This window comes from Pseudophryne corroboree, chromosome 6, assembly GCF_028390025.1.
Source record: "Pseudophryne corroboree isolate aPseCor3 chromosome 6, aPseCor3.hap2, whole genome shotgun sequence".
NCBI lineage: Eukaryota > Metazoa > Chordata > Amphibia > Anura > Myobatrachidae > Pseudophryne > Pseudophryne corroboree.
The window spans coordinates 553,000,508-553,028,299 of NC_086449.1; the positions used below are offsets into that span (position 1 = coordinate 553,000,508).

General features: G+C 41.6%; 1 protein-coding gene across 4 annotated transcripts in view; it reads right to left on the reverse strand.

Annotated features, from left to right (window-relative positions):
* Positions 1-27,792, reverse strand: part of OTOGL (otogelin like) — a 280,245-nt gene that overhangs the window by 42,232 nt on the left and 210,221 nt on the right. For 2 of the 4 annotated variants that reach the window (XM_063927721.1, XM_063927719.1), the window contains exons 47-51: positions 21,906-22,013; positions 2,446-2,547; positions 2,238-2,342; positions 1,817-1,857; positions 526-589 (exon numbers count right to left, since the gene is read on the reverse strand). In XM_063927721.1, the coding sequence (XP_063783791.1) occupies positions 526-589; positions 1,817-1,857; positions 2,238-2,342; positions 2,446-2,547; positions 21,906-22,013 (420 nt within the window). The remainder of the gene's footprint in view (positions 1-525; positions 590-1,816; positions 1,858-2,237; positions 2,343-2,445; positions 2,548-21,905; positions 22,014-27,792) is intronic. The other 2 variants (XM_063927720.1, XM_063927722.1) reach the window with 2 other exon arrangements.

Below are 27,792 nucleotides of genomic sequence, written 5' to 3' on the forward strand. Positions count from 1 at the left end.
TGGTTTAAATTTAATATACACAATCTCTACATCCCAACATAACCCATTCCAGGAGGGACAAAATGCTCTCTACCTGGACTTCCTTCTTAATTTATGATCGCAATAACCTGTGTTGAAACACCTTTCTTATCAATTATTAAATAGTTCAACACAGGTGACGCCAATCATATATTAAGTGGGAATTCCAGGTAGAAAGCATTGTGTCCCTCCTAGAATGAGACATGTTGGGAGGTATGCACAATTAATTCTACATCCTCCACCTTCTATCGAGGACCCCCTGTTTTAAGTGCCCCGGGCACCCCCAAGGCTTAATCCGACCCTGACAAATGGTAGAGCGTAGTTTTGGAAACAATTATTGCAGAATATAATAACTATAGACATAAGACATTTTTTGTTAAGTGGTAGAAAAATTACTGGGGGCTCTGGGTAATGTCACCATAAGCTTCAAATTACAGGTGTATCCAATATATCAATGATTTTGACTATTAGCTAAAAAGCGTAAAATAAAGAAAACTGAATAAATACCACAAACATAATGAGTGCATCCACAATTGCTATGATGGTCTTTATCAATCCTCCGTAGTTCTCCCTGTTTGAAGTAAACAATATTCTACTTAGCGATAATAAATACAGAGGCAGATACTGAGTTAGACGTTAGACATGTGTCAAGTTGTGCAAAGCAAAATATACAAATTGGTTCTATGGGTGCCCAGAAAACAGATGGCACACCTGTATTTCACCGACCTGCCGCAGCATGGGGCACTGTAATCAGCTTGTCTATCTTCTATAAGCCCACCTCCAGACTCCCAGTGGCTAGTTTCACAGGAGTGGGGGAGGGCTTATAGAAGATAGCCAAGCTGATTACTGTGCCCCGTGCTGCGGCAGGTCAGTGACACACAGCAGTGCTGCTGATCCCTGGGAAAGGCAGTCAGCACATACATTTATATTACATACAAGTCACAACACTGCATCACTACAGGGTGTGACCAGATTCCCCAAGTCTGACCAATGTTTTAAACTGTCAGGGACACACTCGCCGGAATCTCACAGATGCCTGCAGCTCACAGGCTATCACATTTACCCCATCATTATCATATCATCTGGGGAACAAAAAATTTCTCTGAGTGATTTTTTTTTTTAAAGCAACAGAGATTTTTCAATTTATATATGCTCAGCACTTCACGTGTCTAAGGGTTGAACCTTATCTATATATATAGAAATGAGAAAGCTCCCACTCACTGACTCATCACTAATTCTCTTACTTCCCGTTATGTTAGGAAGCTGAAATTTAACATAGGGATTTTTCAGGTGGAAAATAGGATAACTAAGTAATTAGAATTTTAATAAACCTCCCCTAAGGGGATGAAAAGGGGGTTGAAATAATTACCAATGCGTGGCTTGCGTTGCGTGAAAGATGACGCCCAAATGGACAATTGGATCAAAGTTTGGATTGCACCTCCAGTGTGTAGAATTTAATAAACTACAAAAATGGTCCTGTCACTTTTTACCATATCTGCTACAGGTGCTCCTCGGGTAACGCCAAGAACCATGGATTAATATTATTTACATTATTTACATTAAGACGTCTCAAATTTACATCTTTGTAGATTTATCAAATTATTAACACTCATGTATATGTACAAACATGAAAATCAGAAACTACCATGCGAAGAACGGGTAGAACAGCTAGTATACTATACTGTATTTACTTAGAAACATCTCTTATAACACATACTCCTACATATTATGTATATTCTCCATAGGAACATGTTTATCTTCATTTTATGATAACACTTTCTAAACAACATATTCTTACCAAGCGGCAGTTAAGGTCAGTGACATTTTCACAGCTACATTCTGAAAGAAATGTGGAACCATCAGTATAGTGACAGCAAATACTATGTACTATGATGACAGTTTTAGTTGACTTATGCTTATAAGAAAGTTACATCCTTTATTTTATAATATGTATTGTTCTGTGATAACTGTTTTAAACATCAGTTAAATTTGGAAAGAACAGTAAGTTTGTACATATGTTCATGTCCATTCAAGTGCAATTCCATTGGTTATTGTGTACATCTTCTAAATTATTTGACGTATACTGTACATTCAACATTTTTGATAAACACCCCAAATTAGTAACTGAATACATAACTGTAATTTAAAGAATTGTGATATATTTGCAAAGATTTCTACTATAGGAATGACAGGACACAAATTATGATACATATACTGACCACAAAACCAGTCTGGACAACAATTTCCATCCATTTTTTTTTTAACCAAATTGGTTTCAGGCAAACAGTTCAGCTGTGGTGCAGTGCAAATATTCTCATTACACACTAAGCAATAGAAAAATAATATGTAACATAACACAGCAGGGTTACAAAATAAAACATTTTCTGTAAGTAGGAAAATTCAAACAGTATCTAAAAATAAACCTACCACAGATATAGTGAGGGCAGCAGTGGCTAGTAGTGTTCAAGTCAACAGTTAGGATTTCTCCATCTCTGCATTCGGGGACAGGCTCTGTACAAGATTCACAAACTACAAGTGTAAAATAAATAATTATTTTTTTTTTTTATTTTTTTTTTTACCTTATTACTAAAGACAAAAGATAGAAAAAAAACATTGCAAATTCTGGGTTTGTGATGATAAAAATAGGCTTATTTTGAAACTGAAACCATTGGTGTTTCTATCATGGGTGCAATGTGTGCAGTGCACACGGGCAGGGGGGCCCGCACTGCACAAACTGCACCAACTTTAATACTTACCTTTTCCGGAGTCCGGCACCAGGCGCTGCGGTGGTAATCGCTGCCAAAATGGCCACCGCACATGTGCAGTAGCCAACTTAGTCTCCAGATCATGACGTGTGCCATGTTTCCGGAGACCTGCGCATGTGCAGTACACTCCGACACAAAGCTGGTGTCTACAGCGCCGTACAGACATAACAGAAGAAAGTTTTGCTACATGGTGCAATGAAGGGCAAAAGTAATGTTTAGTGTATTCAAATGTTCAATTTAATTTCATATCATATCAAGATCTGATTCTAAAAAGCAAAATATAATTAAAAATAGAGTATAGTGAAGAAATGTGTCATTTAAATCCTTGTATGGTGTATATCTCTTCTATCTTCTCTCTGTGGGTAATTAAAAGAAGGCATGATTTCTTTTAGTTTATTAGATGCACTGTGGGGCCTATTTATCAAAATATTTCTGACATCAAAACATGCAGAAATGGCTGTTTAGGACAAAATCAAGTATCACCCCATTTAATAAGACCAGGGTCGTAGCTAGAACTTTGTGGGCCCCATAGCAACATATTGAAGGGGCCCTGTCCCAATGCTTCTAGAGAGACAGCTCCCCGCAGCAGTTGTTAATTGAATGACCAATAATAGTGTCCTAGTTTATTTTATGAACCATAGTAGTGCCCTAGGTCATGTTACAGTATGTTACATTGTAGAGCTGCCAGTACACATAATGCAATACAGTACCCCAATTCATATTATGGCATTCAGGTCCCCATTTCATATTGTGGAACATTACAGTGCTCCCAGTTCATATTATATAACAGAATAGTGTCCTCCTGTTCATTTTATACCACATTACAATGAGCAGGTCCACAAGAGTAACTAGATCTACTGTAGGCCCCAAGGCAAAAGTTTGTAAGTGCCTCTAAGTATCACTCAATGGAGAAGAATCTACATAAGACATGTACCTTTGACAGGGAAGGTGAGCCCCTCTCAGCTCTGGGCCCCATAGCAGCTGCACTCGCTGCACCAATGGTAGCTACGCCCTTGAATAAGACCAGAAAGCAGGCAATATCCAAGATATCTTCTGCTTTCTGAACAACAGCAACTGTAGCAGCCATCCCCATATTTTACTATGGGGACAGTGTAAAAGAGTTGCGGTAAATGCGATTAATTTGCTGTGTATAGTGTGCCCGTGACTATTTGCGTACCCAAGGTGAGCAGGGACACATCTGTATATAAGGTCTGAAAAGCTAAGGTTGTTGGAGCTTGTCTCATTTAGTTAAAAAAGGAGTTACCCTGCTTTCCTCTACGGCAGTGGTTCCTAAACTTGGAACTGGTTTTAAGGATATCCATACTTATGCAGAGGTGACTTAATTAGTATCTCAAGCTATTAGATTATATCATCTGTTCACAAACATGGTTATCCTGAAAACCTGGACTAGTAGGGTGCCATGAGCACCGAGTTTGGGAAACCCTGGTTTATGGGAAAGTGAGCCAGGGAGGGATCTTTTTTATCACACCACAATTGGTTAGAGTATTTCCTGATTGATGAAATGTTAAAATAATTCTCATTCATACTCCTGATTTAAAATTTGGTAATTCGTAATTAATTTGCATCAACCAAAGACTATAACAGGCTGTTGACTATTAAGCTGTTGGACAATGTTGAATCTACCAAAAAATAATTTCCATTAAAGATTTATTATTTCTTGTAGATAACACCACTCCCTTCTTAGTATACAAGCTGTGGCAAATGGGACGTTCATTTGTATCAAGCGATATAAGACTTGTATGTAATGTCTACATGTATATTGTAATGGAGTCTCTGACACAACATGGTTGCCAGCCTGTCTTCTAAGTGAACCCATAGCTACATAGATATGGCAGTAGAGGACAATGATGTATAGTGGGGAGTCAGAGGTTAGTTTATGGCCCTTAGACTTATCTAAGAAGCTATAAACTGCAGAAAGCCAGGCCAGATCAAGAAAACTGACCTATTGAAACTTAAGAATACAGCTGTAAGGGTGGGGGCTGCAGCTATGAGGGGGTTATATCTGCCCCTCTCACACACACTGGGTTGTTCATTCTGATGAAAGTGGCTGCCCGTGCCTGGATGGATGTCTATTTTCTTGTGAAGCTTTCTCACACAGATCTTAATTCACTATGTATGAGTAATTAGGTTCTGATTTTCTTTATTCCCTTTTTGTTTATTGGGACTGCTAGTAACCTGTATATCTTTTCTTAAACTCCTTATATTCTTTGTAATCTTTTTACCCTTGTAAACCCGAAGATATTTCTTAAGTATAATAAAAATATAATTAGTTCTGACTGCTGTGTTCTTGAACCCAAGCCAAGTGAGGTATGTTACCTATTTTTTCATGAGATATTGAGATTGGTGGTTACAGGTAAAGCTAAAGACACCTGCAATGTCCGTAATACATTGAGAAGTCTTTGCTGTTGGCAGTGGAGATTCGCACGGCGCTGGCGCAACTCTCGGATTGGTGTATCCAGAGAGTGGGGCGGCTGGGATCCGTGACACAAGCTCTTAACAATTAAGTCATTATAGTAGTTACAATAATGACTATTTAAACTAATTATCCACAACTACATCCTTGGTGCCAGTATATTGTGACAAGGATCACAAACACGGGGACTCAGATGAACACTTTTGGTGTTTATTTTGAACAACAGGTCATAACATAGCAAGTTAAATCCATATGAAATCAGTATTACAGGCAGTAGCATACAGACACTCTCAGCGTGGCACACTCTTGATAGGCTCCAGTGGTCCCTAGTCTAACCCACACAACCCAGACTATCACTTGGGTAGCTATTCCACCGTCAAGAGCAAGGTGACTGCCCTAGAAACCCTTATATCAGGAAATCCCAGGTGCTGCTGATCACACACCTGGGATTCTGCTACTGCTTCCAAAACCTGGTCTGGATCCTCCACATTACTTTCACATGGAAAAATGCTGTCTCTGCCACAATATATTATATATGAATATTATGTTTTTGTTGAAATGTTTGAATTCTATATCACTTGTAAAAATATATATCTTATTCACATTGTGAACAGATGAGCTGATATTTTGTTACTCACTTGCAACAATTTGGGCCAAATGTAATAGAGAGAGAGTTTCAGAAAGTGAGAGATTTGGTAAGGTTTTGCATTTTTTTTTAAAAGTGGCAATCATTTACACAGCAAGATCAACCTGGTTTTGCAGTGTAAATGATTGCCACTTTAAAAAACCTGAAAACTTTACCAAATGAAACTCTCACTCTATTACATTCGGCCCTTTGAGCCTATAACAGTCAGTTGCTGTTGATTATAACAAATGTACTAAGCCTCGAAAAGTGATAGAGTGGTGAGTGATAAAGTACCAACCAAACAGCACCTAACTGTGATGTTGCAGGCCGTGTTTGAAAATGTCAGGAGCTAATTGGTTGGGACTTTATCTCTGTCTACATTATTGCTTTTCAAAGCTTAGTACATCTGCCCCTAAGCCGGTTTAGTTTCTTGATTTTAAAAATAATTTCCAGTAAAGTTTCCCCTCCAGCCTGTTATAGTCTTCTCCCTCACCTTTCTATGAATATGTAGGCTCTTGACAATTAAGGAGAAGATTATATTAAAGTCATCAAGATAATGTTCTCACACTTACTGACCATTTTATTGTGATTGTTTCCACAAAGAAAGATGTTTTAAAACATAGGTAATCATATAACGTAATGATGACTTCATGATTATCCGATCGTAGTTAAGGGATAAAGAAGGAGATGTATCACGCTTTCTAGAGAGTGAAGAGGTGGATAAGTGGTGACGTTGCTCATATCAAGCAATAAGGTTCTAGATAGCATTAATTAATACATTATATGATGATAGTTGGAAGCTACTGTAATTGGGCAATTTCCCATGGTATCCAGATGCAATGTAGATAGTAAATAGGTAGTCAATAGGTTGACACCAGATGGTTGATAGTCAAAAGGTTGATGGGTCAAAAGGTCGACAGTTAAATGATTGACATGGATTTAGGTTGACATGGTCAAAACATCTCCAGGGCTAAGAGGACAACATGCAAATATTCAACACAGAAAAGGCCAACACATGGTTTTCATGATTTATAGGGTTAGGATTGGGATCAGTACGAAATCCCGCCGGACGGGATCCCGGCGGTTGGAATACCGACAACGGAATCCCAATCGGCACAATCCCGACAGGGGGTTGAGCGCAACGCAGCCCCTTGTGGGCTCGCTGCGCTCGCCACGCTGCGGGCACGGTGCCTCACTACGCTTGGCACACTAGTTTATTCTCTCTCTATGGGTGTCGTGGACACCCACAGACGGAGAATATGTCGGGATTGTGCCGGTTGGGTTTCCGGTGTCGGTATTCCGACCGCTGGGATTCCGTCCAGCGGGATCTTGACCGCATCCCTTAGGATTAGGGGTTATAGTTAGGGTAAGCATTAGGGATAGGCACTTGGGTGAGGATTAGGATTAAGCTGCTGGAGGGGACATAGGCATTTGGAGGAGGGTTAGGATTAGGCACCAGGGGTAGGGTTAGGCACCAGGGGGAGGGTAAAGCACTAGGGGAAGGGTTAGGAGTAGGGTTACAATAACATAAAACAAATGTCAACCTTTTCTGTGTTGATCATTTGCATTTTGACCATTTGCAGGTCGACATTTAACCCTGTCAACCTAAGGCCATACTGACCATTTAACTTTTGACCTTTTGACCCTGTTGACCTTTTGACCCTATCACCTTATTGACTGTTGACTATCTGGTGTCGACCGATTGATTGTCTATCTAGACACTGTCAATCTTTTAATCCACACCCACGGGCCATGATATTATTATGTTTACTATAGCAATACATATTTTTAGTTTTTATATTCTCTTATTTCTTACAGTCAGGCCCATTTACAGAAGTGTTGCAGTATTTTAACAAACACAATACATTGTGTTTGTTAAAATATTACAATTGTAACATATTATTACAGCGGTAACTACCATATTTACAGTCTGCCCTCCGACTATAGATGGAAGTCTGCCTCACAGATTGCTATTCCTGATATCATTACATATTTCCTTCTTCTGACACTCAGCAATGTATTTACACACAATGATATGTGATTTCCAAAATTAAGTGTTTCATGCTTATGGCAGGAATGTAGTGCTCTAGGTTAGTTCCAAGACTAACAAGGCAAATTACAACCCCATGATACAATTTTGTAGCAATTGCAGTACTGTTCAGACACTGCCGTGTACCATACATGTTATACAGAAGCATACATGTCATACATATTTTGCTCTACTCCCCACTGCTCACAGGAAATTTTGTCACCTTACATTTATTTACTGTAATTCACAAATTTTGTCCAATTCCCCCATAAAATATACACGTTATTTATTTTCCTATGTTAGCAAAGACTCTGTCCTGACGAGGGTATCCATTTGGCAGGTCGACCCTACTTAGGTTGACAGTCACTAGGTCGATGACTTTTGGTCGACATTGGCATGGTCGACATGGACAAATGGTCGACATAGATTATTTTTTTTAAAAATAGATTGTTTTACTTTTTCATACTTTACCATCTACGTGGACATCAATTGGGAATAGTAACCTGGTCCGAGCATGGCGGCAGTGGAGCGAGGCACATTGCCCGCAGCATGGCGAGCGAAGCGGTACACTAATTGGGGTTCCTGGTCATGTTACGGAAAAAAACAGTTCAGAAACCCATGTCAACCTTTTTAAGTGTCGACCTGTCCTTTGTTGAACATTTTCACGTGTCAACTATTTGTCCATGTCGACCATGACAATGTTGACCAATAGTGGTCGACCTAATGACTGTCGACCTTAACATGGTCGACCATTCATACCAGAACCCCTGACAAGAGCAGCATTACATACCGTCATCTACACAAAGCAGTTAAATCTTTATATTTCCAGTTAAACCAAAACAAAACTGCGAATTGTGGTCTGATGCCAATAGTATGAAATATTTTGGTATACGAGTTTATAGGTATAAACCCATCCTTTAGTTCATTAATACACAGTGCTTTTTCCTATGAAAAAATGTGCAGGTACTGACCTAAAGTTACAAGTTGCTACAAGATTTATAGGAACTTCCATACTCTAAATAAGTTTGCTGATGCTTATTTTATTAATTTATGAAATTATTCCAAAACTAGTAATGAGTTACAAATGAAATAACAAAAAGGTGCCAATACAGAGTTCAACTGAGTAGCACCCCCAAAAAAGCACTGTTAATATATATAATTTTTAAAAAGATTAAAAAATATAGACTATTTAGAGTAGTAACTGCTTATTTTCTAGATTTATTACAATTGACAGAAACTTTCCCCCTGCTTTCCTATTTTGCATTTGCCTCCACCAGTAAGTACATCAGATAAGACAAAAAGAAGAAACTTCATAGATTAATCCTTGCTGCAAGAGATTAAACTACTTTAGAGTTGCTTTGCATCTCCCCCCAGTCCCCTTCCCACAATGTGTCTGCACTCTACAAAATACTACAAGGCTGCCCTGGCATGGGTGAGAGATTTAGGAATTATCTTTATCTAACACTGGGGCAGATGTGTTAACCTGGAGAAGGCATAAGGAAGTGATAAACCAGTGATAAATGCAAGGTGATAAATGCACCAGCCAATCACCTCCAATATGTAAATTAACAGTTAGAAGCTGATTGGCTGTTGTGTTTATCACCTTGCACTCATCACTGGTTTATCACTTCCTTATGCCATCTCCAGGTTAATATATCTGCCCCACTGATTGGAAAAACACCTTAACACCCACTCTACTGTAGATCAATTTGTGTGATAGTGAAGCAAAACCCAATATAAGATTTTGATGTGCTGGTACAGGCATCCATCTCTACTCCATGCTATGTTTCCATCTATTCCTAATGTGTGTTGGCGATGTTCTATAGCCCCAGGTACTTTACTCAACATATGGTGGGACCGTCCTTGGTTATTAAACTGTTGGACTGATGTCATTGCAACATCCCAGCAAATACTGAATACGTCTGTACACATGGACCCTGCCTTTTGGCTAAGTCATTCTCTGATACCCATTACTAAATACAAAAAGTCATTACTTTAGCACCATAGCAATGCTGCAAACTCAATTATTCCTTTATTGTGGAAATCTCCCATACCTCCCACACGCAAAGACTGGTATTCAAAGTTTAATTATTTTATGTCTGGAAGATATTTTGTTGTCCTCTGCAGACAAACGATTTGATTTCACAAGTATGTGGTTCCCCTGGTTAGATTATAAATCCTCTGATGCTTAAAAAACTTACATGTTCACATCTCTACCTAACAAATAATCTTAATCACTTGAGTATTTCCATTTTTAATATGATGGTTCATTCCCTTTGCCCCTGTTCTTTCCATCCTCTTCCTTTTCTCTTTTCCTATTCCTTCTCGCATTCTCTTTATTTGGTTCCCTCTGAACCTTGTACCCATAAGTACATCTAATTGGAAATTGATTCTGCTGATCTCTCCCCAGTAAATGATTGTCACTGCTTATTTTTGCCATGATCTGTATTACAGGGTGATTTGTGTGTACTGACGGTAAACGGTACTTTGTTGCTATTGTTTCTTTAATAAAAACAGATTTTACAAAAAAAAGATAAAAAGAAGAAAAACAAACAAATAAAAAACAAAGAAAATTTTATACTTGCAGGTAAAGAAAGCGTAAAAACTATGCTGCCAGCACCACGGTGAACAAACTAAAGATTACAGCCTAAGTGAGTTATACACTGGATAACTATGCTATTTTTAGAATACAGACAGGAGCACACAGCACAGTAATCCTTATTGTAAATCAGCCTGTGAGCGTTCGTTCTTGTAACGCATGGAACATACATTATTGTATTGTACTGTATGGAAAAGTAATGAAATAATAGTAAGAAACAAACTTGGGGCCTAATTCAGACCTGATCACTAGCAAGCGATTTTTGCACTGCTGCGATCAGATAGTCACCGGCCACAGGGGGAGTGTATTTTAGCTGTGCAAGTGTGCAAACGCATGTGTAGCAGAGTTGTACAAACAGATTTTGTGCAGTCTCTGCGCAGCCCAGGACTTACTCAGCCGCTGCGACCACATCAGCCTGTCCGGGACCGGAATTGACGTCAGGAACCCTCCATGCAAACGCATGGACATGCCAGCGTTTTTACAGACACTCCCTGAAAATGGTCAGTTGACACTTACAGTACAAATGTCTTCTTCCTGTTAATTTCCTTGTGATTGCCAGTGCGAACGTATCCGTCGCACAAACCCATCGCTGAGCGGTGATCCACTTTGTACCAATGCGATGCGCCTCTGCATTGCGGTGCATATGCATGCGCAGTTTGGACCTGATTGCCCGCTGTGTGAAAATGCACAGCAGCGATCAGTAAAACAATTGACAAGTGGCGCTGGACAACCAGAGTAAATTAAAACATTTATTTTCTTAAATGCATGTAAAAATTACAACAACCTCCCGGGGGTGATAAATCTTAAAACAACACAATGTCTGGATTAACATTGAATGAGCCTAATTAATAGCATGTAATTAGTTTATAAATAACACCTGGAAGGTAAACAGCCTTTTATGGGTTATATATATGCACACTATTATTACTAATTAATAGAACAAAAGTCACTAGCAACTGTTTTCTTTTAGCCAGTTGCAAAAATGTAAGTTCATAACAGTGGGTAGCTATTACAGAAAAAAGACACGTGTATATTAATAGCTGTGTGCACACAGTTACCACTGGGCAGGAGCTCCTACGGTCTCTGCTCCCCGGTGTTGTCCCACAGTCCGGACGGAGACACTCACCAGAGCCTCAGTGGACAATCTGGAAGCCGTGCCGTGCGGGGTATCTCAATGCGCCGTCCTAGCCCAATTCACACCGTCTCCGGTACCTCCGTGCTTTGCAAACGGGGGCTATTAGCTGGTATATCCGGAGTTGAATAGGGTAAACTTTCCTGGTGTGTGTGACCCACAAGGAGCCTAACTTCTATTGGGCGGGCATCCGACAGGGGCTCCGTTCGCCGATCTGTGCCGGACTTGAAGAGGCGGCTGACGTAGCTTCCACCGCTCAGCTTGGCGTGTGCGGTCTGGCTGCAAAGGATGAAGAAATGCAGCATAGATGTTCCCAGTCGCAGTGGTGAGCCGTGGATCCAAAAAATGCAGGGCTTATCGCTGTTATGTGTAACAGCTCCCCGTAGCTTTAGAGTATAAGTCCTTGTGATAGAAAGCCTGTATCCTTAACGCGTTTCAACGCCAGCAGGGCGTCTTTCTCGAAAAAGACGCCCTGCTGGCGTTGAAACGCGTTAAGGATACAGGCTTTCTATCACAAGGACTTATACTCTAAAGCTACGGGGAGCTGTTACACATAACAGCGATAAGCCCTGCATTTTTTGGATCCACGGCTCACCACTGCGACTGGGAACATCTATGCTGCATTTCTTCATCCTTTGCAGCCAGACCGCACACGCCAAGCTGAGCGGTGGAAGCTACGTCAGCCGCCTCTTCAAGTCCGGCACAGATCGGCGAACGGAGCCCCTGTCGGATGCCCGCCCAATAGAAGTTAGGCTCCTTGTGGGTCACACACACCAGGAAAGTTTACCCTATTCAACTCCGGATATACCAGCTAATAGCCCCCGTTTGCAAAGCACGGAGGTACCGGAGACGGTGTGAATTGGGCTAGGACGGCGCATTGAGATACCCCGCACGGCACGGCTTCCAGATTGTCCACTGAGGCTCTGGTGAGTGTCTCCGTCCGGACTGTGGGACAACACCGGGGAGCAGAGACCGTAGGAGCTCCTGCCCAGTGGTAACTGTGTGCACACAGCTATTAATATACACGTGTCTTTTTTCTGTAATAGCTACCCACTGTTATGAACTTACATTTTTGCAACTGGCTAAAAGAAAACAGTTGCTAGTGACTTTTGTTCTATTAATTAGTAATAATAGTGTGCATATATATAACCCATAAAAGGCTGTTTACCTTCCAGGTGTTATTTATAAACTAATTACATGCTATTAATTAGGCTCATTCAATGTTAATCCAGACATTGTGTTGTTTTAAGATTTATCACCCCCGGGAGGTTGTTGTAATTTTTACATGCATTTAAGAAAATAAATGTTTTAATTTACTCTGGTTGTCCAGCGCCACTTGTTAATTGTTTTATTGGTTGTGTTTTAAGGGATTGGCAATTCCCTTTTTCAAGAGGCTGCTGACAACCAAGTGCAGTGCTATTCACCTGAGCGCATAGCTTTTTCCATTTTTACAGCAGCGATCAGGTCTGTTACAGGTAAATGAGAAGGCTTCCTAGTCTGCATCCTAATTTCTGTTTAAATTGCACAAGCACGATTTAGCATCTGCGATCTCATGAAATATGTAATCACTTAGAAAACAGTAAACAGTTTGTTTCTTTACACAGTTAATGTCCTGTGATCACTGGTGTATCTATAATGGGTGCAAGGTGTAGGGTCCAGGGAGGCCCACACACAGGGCCGTCTTTTTGTATGGGCTCAATGGGCACTTGCCCGAGGGCCCCATGAGTATAAGGGCCCTAGGCTTATAGCTGAGGGTTCCCTAATTACAGAAGTACCAGATATTTGAAAATCGGCCCTGGAGAACCGGAGATATCCGATGTCAAAGCAGTGGTCTCCATCCGAGCCTGTTAATTGCTCTTCCCAGCCAGATATCTCAGGTTCTGTCTCAGTTAGAGGGTATATTCCAAAAGCTGGGACTCTCCCTTTTTGGTGGATACTGACAGTTTGTGTCAACTATGCTTAGAACCAGAGATATCAGCCTTCCAGCCAGAGCCGGCCCTAACCATTATGATGCCCTAGGCAAGATTCTGGCTGGTGCCCCCTATCACCGCCGCTAGTTCCGCCTCTGACCCTGCACTCCTTTCCTAGCACCATCACCACTCACCCATAGCAGCCCTCATTTCGGTGCTCGTAGCCCCTATATTTTAAATAGGAACAGTGCGCACATTCGGTGCACAACTCAAAAAGGGACGTTTTCTTGCTGGGAAGGGGCATGGCCACTCAATAGTACTATTCAAATTACGCCGCAGAGTAGTGCAACTTTATTCACATTTTATAATGTGATAGTGTGCCTTATTCACGTTACATCACACAGTATTACCACTTTACCTTATATACGTTATTCCTCACAGTACCACTTTTTCACATTACATCATACTGAATTTCTCCTTATTCAGATTATACCACACCATTTGCTCCTTATTCACATTACACTGTTTTGTTCATATGTTTGTAAATCCAGTCATAAGGACACAGAGACATGTGAGTTCACTGCTGTGCTGTTTATTCCATCACCAACTCCAGGCACACTGCACACTGGACCACCCACTTCCCAGCATCCCCCTGGTCCCAGGGACCATCACTGAAGGTTCAGGCTTACACATATTACTAAGGGAGTGTCTACAAATATTAAGCATTCCAATACACTAACATCACATCCTCTTTTCTTTAAAGATAAGCCCTGTACGCTTCAATGCAACAATTAGCAGCGTCATATTAAGAACATCATCTAACACGTTTCAATGAGTCTCTCAGGTCTGCGTATTTCCCTTTTGGGTCTTTCATACACAGTCTGTGTTTCATCTACCATGTTGAACCTTTCTAGAATCGTGGTTTGTTCACCATTATAAGGATCATCATACATGCCAGATGAACGGTATTCTTCAGTCATGTTGTCTTCATTATGGTTAGGTTGAGATCTTAAATCCACCCGATTTCTTCTTACTTCCATTCCACGCTCTGTACGTATAGTATAAGATCTTGGTGCTACTTGTGCTTGCACAATACCTTTCTGCACCCAAATACCTTTCTCGTGATCTCTGAGACGGACTTGGTCACCCGATTTTAGATCAAATAAGCTTTTTGCTCACCTGTCATGGAACAGTTTCTGTTTCGCCTGTTGACGTTCCTTACTCAGTCTGACCAACGCTGAGTTATGTGTATTAAGCAGTTCATCATGTATCGGGAGATTTGCTCTAATCCTCCTTCCCATCAGCATTTGTGCAGGAGAAAATCCATTCTGTAAAGGTGTACTGCGGTAGATTAAAAGACTTTTGTAGAAATCTTCTTTAACTTCTTGAGCTTTTTTCATGAGACTCTTTACAGTTTTTACTGAACTTTCCACCAACCCATTTGAGCGTGGATAGTGGGGACTTGACGTAGTATGGACAAATTCCCACTCATCAGCAAATTGTCTAAATTCAGCACTGGAAAACTGAGGACCATTGTCAGTGAACACTTCCATAGGAACACCATGCCTTGCAAAGATTGACTTAATGCAATTGATTACGGCTTTACTAGTAGTTGTATGTAGTGTCTTCACCTCAGGGTAGTTAGAGTAATAATCAGTCACGACAATGTACGTTTTCCCATTACAATCAAACAAATCTGCGCCAACTTTCTGGTACGGTCTCTCTGGCACTGCGTGAGGACTCAGTGGCTCGACTTGTTGTTTCGGTCTATACGCAAGACATAATTCACATGTAGCTGTAGTCTGTGCTATGTCTTGGTTCATTCTTGGCCAATACATAACTTCACGCGCTCTCCGCTTACATTTTTCTTCTCCTAAGTGGCCTTCATGTATCTTGCACAGCATAGTTTTTCTTAGTCGTGCGGGTATGACAAACCTATTGCCTTTGTAAATAATACCATCGACAACTGTAAGGTCACTGTGGTACATCCAATAATCATGGATAGACAGCGGGCACGCATGTTTTTCTGCTGGCCAACCTTTCAGAATGATATCTTTCAACACTTTCATTATGTCATCTGTCTCAGTTTCTTTCCTAATCTGTTCTTGTCTTGCAAGAGACACTGGTAGAGAAGCTACGATAAAATTAACATAGGCTTCTATCTCTTCATCCATCAGACTTTTGGAACCTTCACTTTTGTCCACAGCACGAGAAAGTGTATCAGCAATGTACATGTATTTGCCGGGACAGTACAGCAAGTGTACATCATATTTCTGTAGTCTGATAAGCATTCGTTGAATTCTCATGGGACAGTCATGTAAGGATTTAGTCATGATAGCTACCAATGGCTTGTGGTCAGTTTCCACTGTAAATGTTTGACCATACACAAACTGATGAAATCGCTCACATGCATATGTGATCGCTAGAAGTTCTTTTTCTATCTGAGCATACCTTGTTTCAGCACTTGTCAGTGCTCTTGATGCATAGATTACTGGTTGCCATGTATCCTCATGTTCTTGTAACAGCACTGAGCCTAGGCCAAATTGCGAAGCATCTGCTGAAATTCTTATTCTTTTCGCAGGATCAAAGAATTTTAGCACTGGTTGCTCTGTAATGATCTGTTTCAAGTTTTGCCAACTTTCTTCTTGTTTATGTGACTACATCCTCTCGTTATCTTTGTCCAACAACCATCTAAGAGAGGCTGTTCATTCAGAGAGTTGAGAAATAAACTTTCCTAAGTAAGTAATCCTTCCTAGGAATCTTCTGACGTTGTCTTTGTTGTTAGGACGTTCCATGTTCACTATGGCTGATATTTTCCTTGGGTCTGGTTTTACACCTTGATCCGAGACCACGTCGCCCATAAAGGTAACTGTATTCATGCCAAATTCACATTTGTCCTTGTTTAGCTTTAGATTCACTTTCTTGACAAGTTCCATTACATGTCTCAATCTAGAATCATGTTCTTACTTTGTAGATCCCCAGACAATAATGTCATCCATCATTGTTTCAACGCCTTGAATATGTTCAAAAATCATGTGTATCTTTTTGTGATATACTTCTGGAGCAGACAATATTCCATATGGTAGTCGAAGAAATCTGTATCTACCTTCTGGTGTATTAAATGTACAAAGCTTTGAGCTGGCCTCATCTAGCTTCATTTGCCAGAATCCTGAACCATTTTGCTCCCGCAAATTGCGACATGATTTCATCTCTGGTTGGTAGTGTGAAATGTTCTCGTTTAATAGCTTTGTTTAAATCTCTGGGGTCTAGACATATTCTGAGTTGTCCGTTTTTCTTTTCAACAATTACTAAGGAGCTTACCCATTCAGTAGGCTCATCAACTTTCGGTATCACACCCAAGGCTTCCATGCGATTTAACTCTTGTTTCAGTTTTTCTCTCAGCACAAACTGCATTTTTCTACAGGGGTGTATCACTGAAGAAACTTGCGTGTCTACTGTATATTTATTTTATGCTCTCCAGGCAAACAACCTAGACCTTCAAACAAGTCTCTGTATTCTGTAAACATCGATTTGCAGTCATCTTCTACTTGTGATGGCACCATAAAAACTTTCTTTAGCAAGCTTAGTTTCTCACAGGAACTTAATCCTAGAATCGGTTGCACATTTTTATCCACAATCAGTAGAGATGTTTTAAACTGTTGTCCCTTATATTTCAGTGTCACTTAGCATGTACCTTTCACAGGAATTTCCTCCCCAGTGTACCCTGTAACTTTCACTTTGGCTGGATGAATTTTAGGTTTTACTCTAAAAGTCTTATTGTCTTGAAACGATATTAAATTCACCTGCGCGCCAGTATCAAGCTTAAAGGGAATGACAATCTCATTCACAGTTAAAGGGACAATCCATTCTTTCTTATCTGCACTGCAAAGTTTAATGCAATCCACAAAGAATTCCTCTATTTGTTTAATAGCCTGCACTTTGGTTTCACTTTTCATTTTACAGCATTTGGCAAAGTGATTAAGTCTACCACATTTCATGCAGGTTTTACCATAAGCAGGGCACATTTTAGGATTGTGAGCATTTCCACATCTACTAAACATTTCCTTATTAGACTGTGGCTTAGACTGCTTCATTCTTGAGAATAGAGGTTTGCTTGGCTCTGTTTTCTGCACTACATGGACAGCAGCATCAACTTCCTTGTGGTAACATTTTGGCGTGAAATCTAGTTATTTCTGCAGATCTACACATAGTCACTGCCTTGTCTAGTGTTAGGTCTTGCTCTCTCTGCAGTCTCTCTCTGAGTCCATTATCAGGTATTCCACAGACAATACGATCTCTAATCAGTGAATCCTTTAAATCACCAAACTCACAGGTTTTACTGAGTGATTGCAGCTCTGTAACATACTGATCAAATCCATCTACAGACTTCTGATCACATGTGAAAAACTTATATCTTTCATATGTCACATTTTTCCTTGGCACAAAGTAATCTTTAAACTTTTGCATTATAGAAGATAGCACCATATTCTGCCCCTCAGCAAACTGAAAACTATTACAAATGTCCAGCACATCCTCTCCTATCACATGGAGGAAAATGGATGCCTTAGTTTTGTCAGCCTCTGTATCAGCTCCACATGCAGCAAGATATATATTAAAGCTTTGCTTAAATCTTTTCCAGTTTTCAGACAAGTTACCAGACATCAGCATGCCGGATGGAGGAGCTAGTTTATCCATGGCTACTCACTGTTTGAAGAGAGGAGCACACAGCAGGCTTTGCAGACACTGAGTATCACAACCTTACGGACTTCTGCAAGATTCTTTCACACTCTGAGAGCACTAGCAGTCCAAGTTAAACTTCTTCTGACACCATGTTTTGTTCATATGTTTGTAAATCCAGTCATAAGGACACAGAGACATGCGAGTTCACTGCTGTGCTGTTTATTCCATCACCAACTCCAGGCACACTGCACACTGGACCACCCACTTCCCAGCATCCCCCTGGTCCCAGGGACCATCACTGAAGGTTCAGGCTTACACATATTACTAAGGGAGTGTCTACAAATATTAAGCATTCTAATACACTAACATCACATACACCACACCATATTGCTTTTTATTCACATTAGACCACACAGTAGTGCCCTTTCTATACGTTACGCCACACAGTAGAGGACCTCATATACATTAGTAATGCATTTATACACATAATAGCACACAGTAACGCCCCTTAGACATATGACACACATTATTAATGTCCTTATATACATAATGCGCCTTACACATTATGACAACCTTTATTAATGCCCTTATACACATAATGCCCCTTAACATATGCCAAACACTACTGCACAACAAAACCCACCCGCACACAGCACTCACATGGCCGCTAACACTGTGACCTCTGCCTCTGCTTGGATACAGATGTGTCCTCATACATCTTGCCTCAATATGCCATGCAGCAGGAGATGCTTGGCGTGAGTCAGCTGGCAGCTCTGCTAACGTCAGGCACCTTTTTTGCCGAAAATGCATCTTATTTGCATTACTATGTGGCTAGGATGCACACGCAGCTTCTGCTGATTAAAATTCAAATATTGGAGCCACACCAACTGCCAGTGAGTCCCGGACAGCGATGTTTGGCAGTGTTTAGGGCAGCAGTTGGTGTGGCTCCCCTATTTGAATTTTGGAATGTGCTGCAGCACCACCTTTGTAACTGCCACTGGAAGAAAGTCCAGGAACAGAGCATTTTGTACTTAATGGAATGGGTCATTTTGGAGGGTATGCAGTTGGAGAAGACTCGCTTACAAGTAAAGTAGCTTTAAAATTTAGCCCTTTGCTTAAGTGAGCAAAAGCTTTGGGCAATATGCCTCATAATTTCTACAGAGACCCACAAAGACATCTTCACAGTCAGTCAGGAAACAATGACAATATTGCTAAACATGTCAGCATAGAGGGGTACTTGTCGAGAAGTGTGATGTTGTAATAAGGGTCCAAATGTATTAATCCTTAACCACTTAACTGACGATTTTTCCCCAAAAAAAATGCACAGAAATTGTCGTGATTTTTTATGAGTGAATTAGGTGAAGAACATGAATTTAACCCTATCCAAATTGATTTTAGTTAAAAAAAGAAAAAATATATATACAGTAAATATATATATTTTTAAACATATATTTTTCAAACATCGGAACAACGATCGGGAACATCACGACCATCGGAACATTGAAAATATTGCGACCATCGCGGCTTTCATTTTGAAAGCTGGGACAGCCTCCAGGCACACAGGGGGGGCTTGGGGGGGGGGGGGGGGTTGTGTGTTAATTTACACTTCCCCGGCGGCTGCTATTGTCTGAATCCGCTGGAGGGGGGAAATCCTGCCGTGCTGACCGATCGGCAGCACGGCAATCAGTAGGGGAGAGTGCAGGGAGACGGAGGGACCTTCCGGACCCTCTGACAACAGCAGCGGAGGGAAGTTTCTCTTCCCTGCCACTGCTAACACTGTTTATATGACTGGTCGCATCCCAGGTCAGATAAAGCACTTGCAGGCATGGGCGTATCTGATGCAACCATGCCAGGCAAGTGGTTAAAAAGTGATAGAGTGGAGACAGATAAAGAGTGATAAATGACCAGCCGATCAGCTCTTAACTGTCATGTTACAGGATGTGTTTGAAAAATGACAGGAGCTGGTTGGCTGGTCATTTATCACTCTTTAGCCATCTCCACTTTATCACTCTTTAAGGCTTAATACATTTGGGCCAAAGTGACTATTTAGTGCTCACTGTAGGTGCAGGGTGCTGATCAGTGAGGAGGGCATATTTTAGACGTGTAGCTGCTGTAGCAATCCATGGCATCTAAAATTTTGCCCTTCAAAATTACAATATGCCCTCCTCACTGATCAGCACCCTGCACCTACTGTACAATGCACATTAAGATTAGTTTATAAAACAAAGATATTCTTGTTATCACTTGTTACTAATCCTAAATGGTGCTCCAACCAATCAGCTTTCATTTGTTAAACAAATGGCAGTTAGGAGCTGTTTGGTTGCAGAACCATTTAAGATTAGTAACGGGTGATAAAAATATAGTAGATGTGGATTACCTATAAACAATTATAGCTTGCTTTTGGTGACGTGCTAATAATTGTATTGCATACTTGCATATAAACTCCAAAACCATGCATCAAAAAAATGTGATATATATTTGAAATTACTAATTACTAATGAATGTAATAATACATATAGACTATATTATAATATATAATTTAGTAATAATAATTACTCTAAACTTTACATTAAAATATTGTTGGAATATTTACTGTTGTCAGACAGACAATAATAGCGCTAAATTAATGGTGTCAGATGATCTTACAGGAGTATGGGCGATATCCAATTAGCTGCAAAAAAATTTCGGCCTATTGACCAATGGTCATTATTAGGCTATCCAGCTATGGGCTGTTTTTAATCAGCCAAAAAGGACCCATAATCGTACAATCAGGATAAGTTCCCGATCTCATGTGCTGAGGCACCCGAAGCATAAACCCTGATAAGTGCCGGTTTTCGGGGCTAATTGGATAACCCTCGGCGAACCTATCAGCTGTGATAAATTTCTGCTGCTAATAGGATACCACCCTAAAAGCCGTATTCAATTAAAGTCGTAAACTGCCGTCTCGTTGGAAAGACGGCAGTTTCCGACTGGAATAGGTCGGAAGGAGTTCCGACCTATTCAATCCGGCCTCATTTTTTCAGACAAGTCAGGAAATCCAACTTGCCGGAATGCTGTCAGAAAGCACGTTAATCGGAATAGCTGCCGACCTGTGTGCTTCTGTCGGAAACGGGGGGCCAAATCCGACAGGTTTTGGCCCCGTTTCCGTCCATCTCAATCCAACTTTAAAAAGGTCCCGCTTGCTGGAGCCGGGTGGACGCTGCAGTGAGGTCTGGAGGCGGTGTCCCATCCTCCTGCTATGCTGTGCTGTAGCCGCTGGGTCCCTGCTCTCCCCCGTCTCCTCCTCTCATCTCCTTCATCTCAATCCGACCTTTTTTTAAAGTCAGGTCCTGTTGGATCCATTCCGACAACTTCATGTCGGAATGGATCTGACTTTAATTGAATATACTCCTATGTGTGATACGTGTGAATAGGTGTAAATTCAATTTATATTGTATTGAGTATAAAGAAAAATAATCATAGCAGAAAAACTGAACACATCTGTGGAAAACAGTAGGTCTAGCGGTAATAGTTTTTAAAACTAATTTAGACACAAATACATATTTTTTTCTTTTCAGAGTTCTAAAATCTGGTATGTAACAACGTCACTGCTGTCATGAGAAATAGCTGTATACAAAGTGCACTGTTCAGTGGATTAAAAAATATATATTTTCTCTATTACAATGAAATTATATAGATATAAGAAAAGAACATGATAATACGTAACATCTTACCGCATATATAGGAGAAACAGCAAGGGTGATCCAGTCTGACCTGAACTGCAATCTGATCAGCCTTACAATCTGGTTGTGATATTACTGGGCAGACTGAAGGGTCACACACTGCAAAATGAAATGATATCATTTTAATTTCTAAAGAACAGTTTTCTATCAGGCACAATGAACATTTGATAAAATAATGTACTGGAAAAGTTTAAATCCTTCAGCGTATCATTAGAAAGGAGAAATGGCAAAACAAGAAATAGAGGGCCACATTCACACCTGATCGCTACTGTGCGTTTTCTCACAGCAGCCGATCAGGTCTGAACTGCGCATGTGCCTGCGCCGCATGCCAGACAGCTGATGGCCATCTCAGCCCAGCGATCGCCTCTGCCTGATTGACAGGCAGAGGCGGTAGCTGGGCGGGAAGGGGCGGGCCGGCGGTGTTGGGCCTGTGTCTTAGGAGCGCGGTCCAGACAACACAGGCGTGCCATGACCAAACGGGTAGCTCCATGCAGGAGCACAGGCGCTGCGCAGGTAGGGAGAGCTGCTCTTCAGGTACAAGAGCATCGCCGCCATGCGGTGCTTTTGTACCTGTGTGTGTGTGGGGGGGGGGGTGCCTGACATGCGGGCCATACTAGCCCTGTGCTGGGCGTCCCCCCGCATGTCTGAGTAACTGATCGTAGCCGTGCAAAATTTTCAGGTCTGAATTAGGCCCAGAGACTGTAGGAACTACGGGATTCAGTCAGGATCCCGGTGGTCAGGATCCCGACAGTCAAAATCCCGACGCCGTAATCCCGACACTACTTGGAATGCTGACACTGACATCCCGAATAGACTCACAATCAAACGTAATAAAAACAGATAAACCCAAAACTACTACACACTTTGAGGGTCATTCAGATGTAGTTGGAGTTGCTATCGCTGCTACTTCTTTGGAAGCAGCCGTGATAGCGCTGTATGGTGATGCAGCAGGAGCCGTCAAGCAGATGCCTCCAGCTGCAGTAGTGATCTGACCTGTGTCCTAGGTGGCAGGCATTGGATCACTAACTCACTGTGGCACACATGTGGATGCAGCAATGGAGATCCCTGGCCTCTTCCCTCCTCCCTGCTCCCAACCGGCATCAACCAGTCAGTCACTGACAGTCTCATGCTGCCCCTGCATCTTCTGTTGCAGGACCCATATGCACGCGCATAACAGGTCCTGTACATGCACAAGTACAGAACATCGGTGCTTTGCGCATCAGGGCACACGTCTGACTGTACCTGAATGAGGTCCATTATGCAGTATGTTAATGTTTATATTAATGTATTTGTCAAGCCGAGATTACAGAAGGTGAGGTCCAGTCATAGACACCTTTTAAATCTGTCAGTATGTGGCTAGCCAGGGTTTGTGTAACCCCCTGATGAAGTCTTAGGAAGAAACACGTAAGGTGTGCCAATTTTTCTTCATCTATCATAGCGGTTGGTCTAGAATTATTTTGCCACATGCATCTACATGCTTTTATAGAGAGAGACACTTATTGAGCAAAACTGTGTCACTTTGAGATGGCATCTGACTTTGGCCTGCTGTACAGAAGTATTATTATTGCATGTTATCATAAACAGTAGTACCAATAAACAATTAATCAGTGTAGTAATTCATGAAGCCAAGGCTTGCAGATAAACAATGGAGAAAATCTATAGTGTAATACATGAGCACCACAGAAATTATGGACATTTGTTGGTAAGCTAGAAAGTCAAATAAATTAGATAATTATATGCTGCAAGTGAGACATCAGACCCTGCTACCTGATCAGGCCCCTGGATAGCCAGTAAGCAAGGAATACATTTGATCATCCTTGATGATGGGGACCTGACGCCTTTGCTGGGAGGGACTACTGCTTTATCTCTCCTTTATCGCTCTCTCAGGGCTATCCTGCTTCAGCCTCACTGAACTCTGTGAGATAAAACTTTAGGTAATACTCTTGTTACACCTTCATCCAGGCCCTCCAATATATATTTATGTAGAGATAGAGCTACTTTCTCCTGCCCTGCTCCATCTACTCCCATGAGCTATCCCACAAGCGCAGCTCACCTCGGCTCCAGGATTCACCTCTCTCACCTTGAGAGCATGGCTTTGTCTCTCACCAAAGGTACCTGGCAACTCATGGTTCAGTTCTCTTTTTATATACCCTAGATGAGAAACCCCACTGTTCTTCCCGGACGAGGGTACTTGTCACTCTAGCCCTTGTGCACAGTGTCTCTAGCACCTTCTTCTGCACAGCGCTGGTTCTAGAAATGTCAGTCTATTCTTCTGCCACCAATGTTATATTGGGCTCCTGCTTAGTGTAGGAAGTTCAATGCACACTTTCATTTCAGGACTCCCATTAATCACTTTCAGTCCACTGCCACCACAGTGGTTCCAATAAACTATACAATATATTTATTATATAAGCTTATAATATGTGCTGTATATACATTAGCTATACTGTAGTTAACTCTAATATTTTTTGAGGTGCATCAGAAATAAAAAGGCCAGGAGGTTCTTCAGTTCCCCACCATAACCAGAATATATTAATGTCACTGTGTCATGACTGAGGATTGGGTCTGGCTTGGGTAGGCGTGTGTGGGTGGAACTGGAACTGATGGAGTGTGGAGGAAGGTGGAAGGATTGATCCGGATCCTACTCATAGAGCTAGAAGCGACAGTAGGAACTGCTAGCTAGTGGACTTGAGGAGAATCATTGGTGTTCTAGCAGTGGCTGACCCGAAGGTGTGGACAAGGAATAAAGGTTGATAACTTAATCAAACTGTATCTGCTTTAGGCTTGACCATCCGAGTAGTGTTGGAGACAGTAGACATTGGATGTGAGCCATGCTAGATCTGGATTGGATGCTGGACTGGAACTGGATAAGTGACTGGACTGGAACCGGATTGACAACCGGACTGGAACCCGGGCCGGGACAGACTGGAACCATACTGACACAGGGAGCTCAGCAGAGAGATGTAAATTCAGGAGAAGTGACGTTGTACTGGCAGCTTGAGAGTGTCCAGGAAGCTCCCTTTATAATTACCAGTGTTCTCTCATTAGATGCTGTGGTTAGCTGACTAGGAGAAGTGCTCAGTGTAGCTTGAAATTATCAGGTGATGGAATCCAACATGGCTGCACCCATGATCTGGTGTTGAAGAGAACTGTGGCACAACATACCAGCATGCTGAGTAAGTGGAGAGAGAGCAGAGCGCTCTTTAGAGCCACATCCATGGTCAGCAATAAGCCACTGAGAGCACTGTGCAGTGACAGTGTGAGCGGACCTTATCTCCAGCCGGGAGCGGTGTGTGGATGAAGCGTGAGCGGACCTCAGCGCCAGCCAGGACAGTCACCACAGCGGTAACAAACTTGATTTAAAACTCCAGTTTTTTTACAGTACTTTATTTCTTTACCTACAGTTATATTTTCACAATTTTTGTAAATATATTGCCTCTTATATAAAATGCTTGTCCTCTGCCATAGTCACAATTTGTTGGCTCGGACTCAATTTCTACTTGTGTTTTTGTCAGCTTCAAGGCCTGCAGCAGAAAATTTTGCGCCACCCTTATTACTAAAAACCTCCCACTGAAGAGCACATTAAACACTGCTGATATTGGGAAATTGCTTCCCTGCTGACTTTAGCAACTCAGTGGGGAAAAATCAGAATATACTCACTGGTGTGTTTCCACCATGAATGTTGCTGTCATTGTAGATTCCCTAGAAATATTAATGGAACTGCTCTTATCTTTATCCTTTTGACTGGCGCCCAAGATGGCTGCCTCACCTTTTGTATGCTCCTGATCATCTCCATAAAACAGCTTAAATTCACTACAACTGACCTATGAATCATCATAAATATCCATGGACTTACCTTTAACTTGTACTACTCTACGCGGACATTTCATCAAAACCAACGGATTGCATTCCTGCGCTGAGATACACACTGGATTGAATCCTGGACTGAATCCTCTGCATATCTCCACTGAGAAATCCTTCAGTTTAGCAGCTGCTGTACTCTGCATTGAACATTACCCAGATAAGGTACTGTGGATTACAACCTATCTTTGGCTACATCCAGCCCCTCACTTAGACATCATCCACCTCTGTTCTCTGAGCAACAAATAACTGACTTATTGCATTAATCTACTAATATCAGTATATTCAGGCTCTGAATTGCTGAAGGCTCACTGTTTAAAATCAGGATCCATTTCCAGGACACGTTATCACTACTACCCCCACAAAAAAAAAAAAAATCTACTTCAAAGGCCTCTCACACTGAGACTTTTCACACCTACACAGTAGGAATTGGCTTCTAACACCTTCCAAAAGACTGCCTATCCTAGGATAATTGACTAAATCAGCAGTTATTTTATTTATTACTTGCTTCAAACACACCCAATAGGTTATAGCAATAACTTTGTTCATATGCCATTATAATTTTGGATCACATACCGAATTGGGGGAAAACAAAACACAAAAAGGAAAAAAAACAAAACACTGCTTTCTCTCCCTCTCTCATCATCATATGCAGCTCAAACTTATAGTAATCTGTCATTGATGACCAAATGTTTACGTATTGCTCCAGCTTCATTCTTTCACTCCGCCCACCACGTTCTGCAGTTCCTATCACACCATCACAGGCTTCTATTCTCCAATCCCTTGGCATTTTAAAAAGAAAACACTGGCGCATTCGTGGGAAGCGAGCAGGCCGGAAATGTATTTCCCCCGGTAACCATCTAAGTCCTTTGCCCACCTGCTCACCCTCATACTCAAAGAACAATCAAATAGAAGTGATACCCAAAAGACGGGCCTGTGTTTGGAAGGACAGAACTGTCAACTCTCACTTTGTGACCCCCATACCCAGAGCTCCTGCACTTAACATAAAGAAAACTGAAGGCCCTCTGGTATGCCCAATCAGGTCAGTCCTTTGTAATGCCAGATCTATAAGAAACAAGACTGCAACAATTGCTGACCTTATTGAATCTGCAGATCTAGCCTGTATTACAGAGACCTGGCTAGATGAAAATGCAGCACCTATATTGGAGGATGCAGTACCAACAAACTACTCTGTCATCCACAACCCAAGACTGGACTGCAGGGGTGGCGGGGTGGCTATCTGCTTCAAAAAAGAACTTAAACTTAGGGTCCACCCTATTGAAACTACTCGCTCATTCGAGTGCATTGCTGCCCGGAGTTCGACAGGATTAGGTTTCAGAGTACTTCTCATTTACCGGCCACCTGGAGATGGAAAGATATTTCTACAAGAAATTGCAGACACTGTTGCTGGCCTGGTTCTGGAACATCAAAGATGGCTCATCCTCGGGGATTTCAATGCATGGGTGGATGATGAGCTCTCACGCCTTGGCCAAGACCTCCTGTGCACAATGAATGGTCTGGGCTTCACACAGCTCGTTCCCTCTGCCACACATAAAAGTGGTCACACTCTCGACCTTGTCTTTCAGATTGGATTAGAAGTCACTGACCTAAAAATAAACCCAGTCATCTGGTCAGACCACTACTCCCTCTGGTTCTCGGTTGCAACCCCTCAAATAAGATCTCTGCCCGTGGAGTTGACCAGGTATCGTCCAAGGAGGGGTATGACTCCCCAGGCTCTTGCAGCAAATCTGGATCTCTCTGCTATACTGGGTGCCTGTGAAGATCCCTGTTCCCTAGTCCGTTATTATAATAGGGATGTTATGGCTGCAATTGATGTTATCGCCCCTGTGCGTTTAAGACCTAGTAAACCACAACGTCAAGCTCCATGGTTCGACAACAGTGTTAGTGAGCTCAAGAAAAGGGGGCGTAGACTGGAAAGACGATGGAGGAAGACTAACCTAGTGGATGACAAAATAAAACTAATAAAGCATAACGAAGAATATCAATCGACAATCAC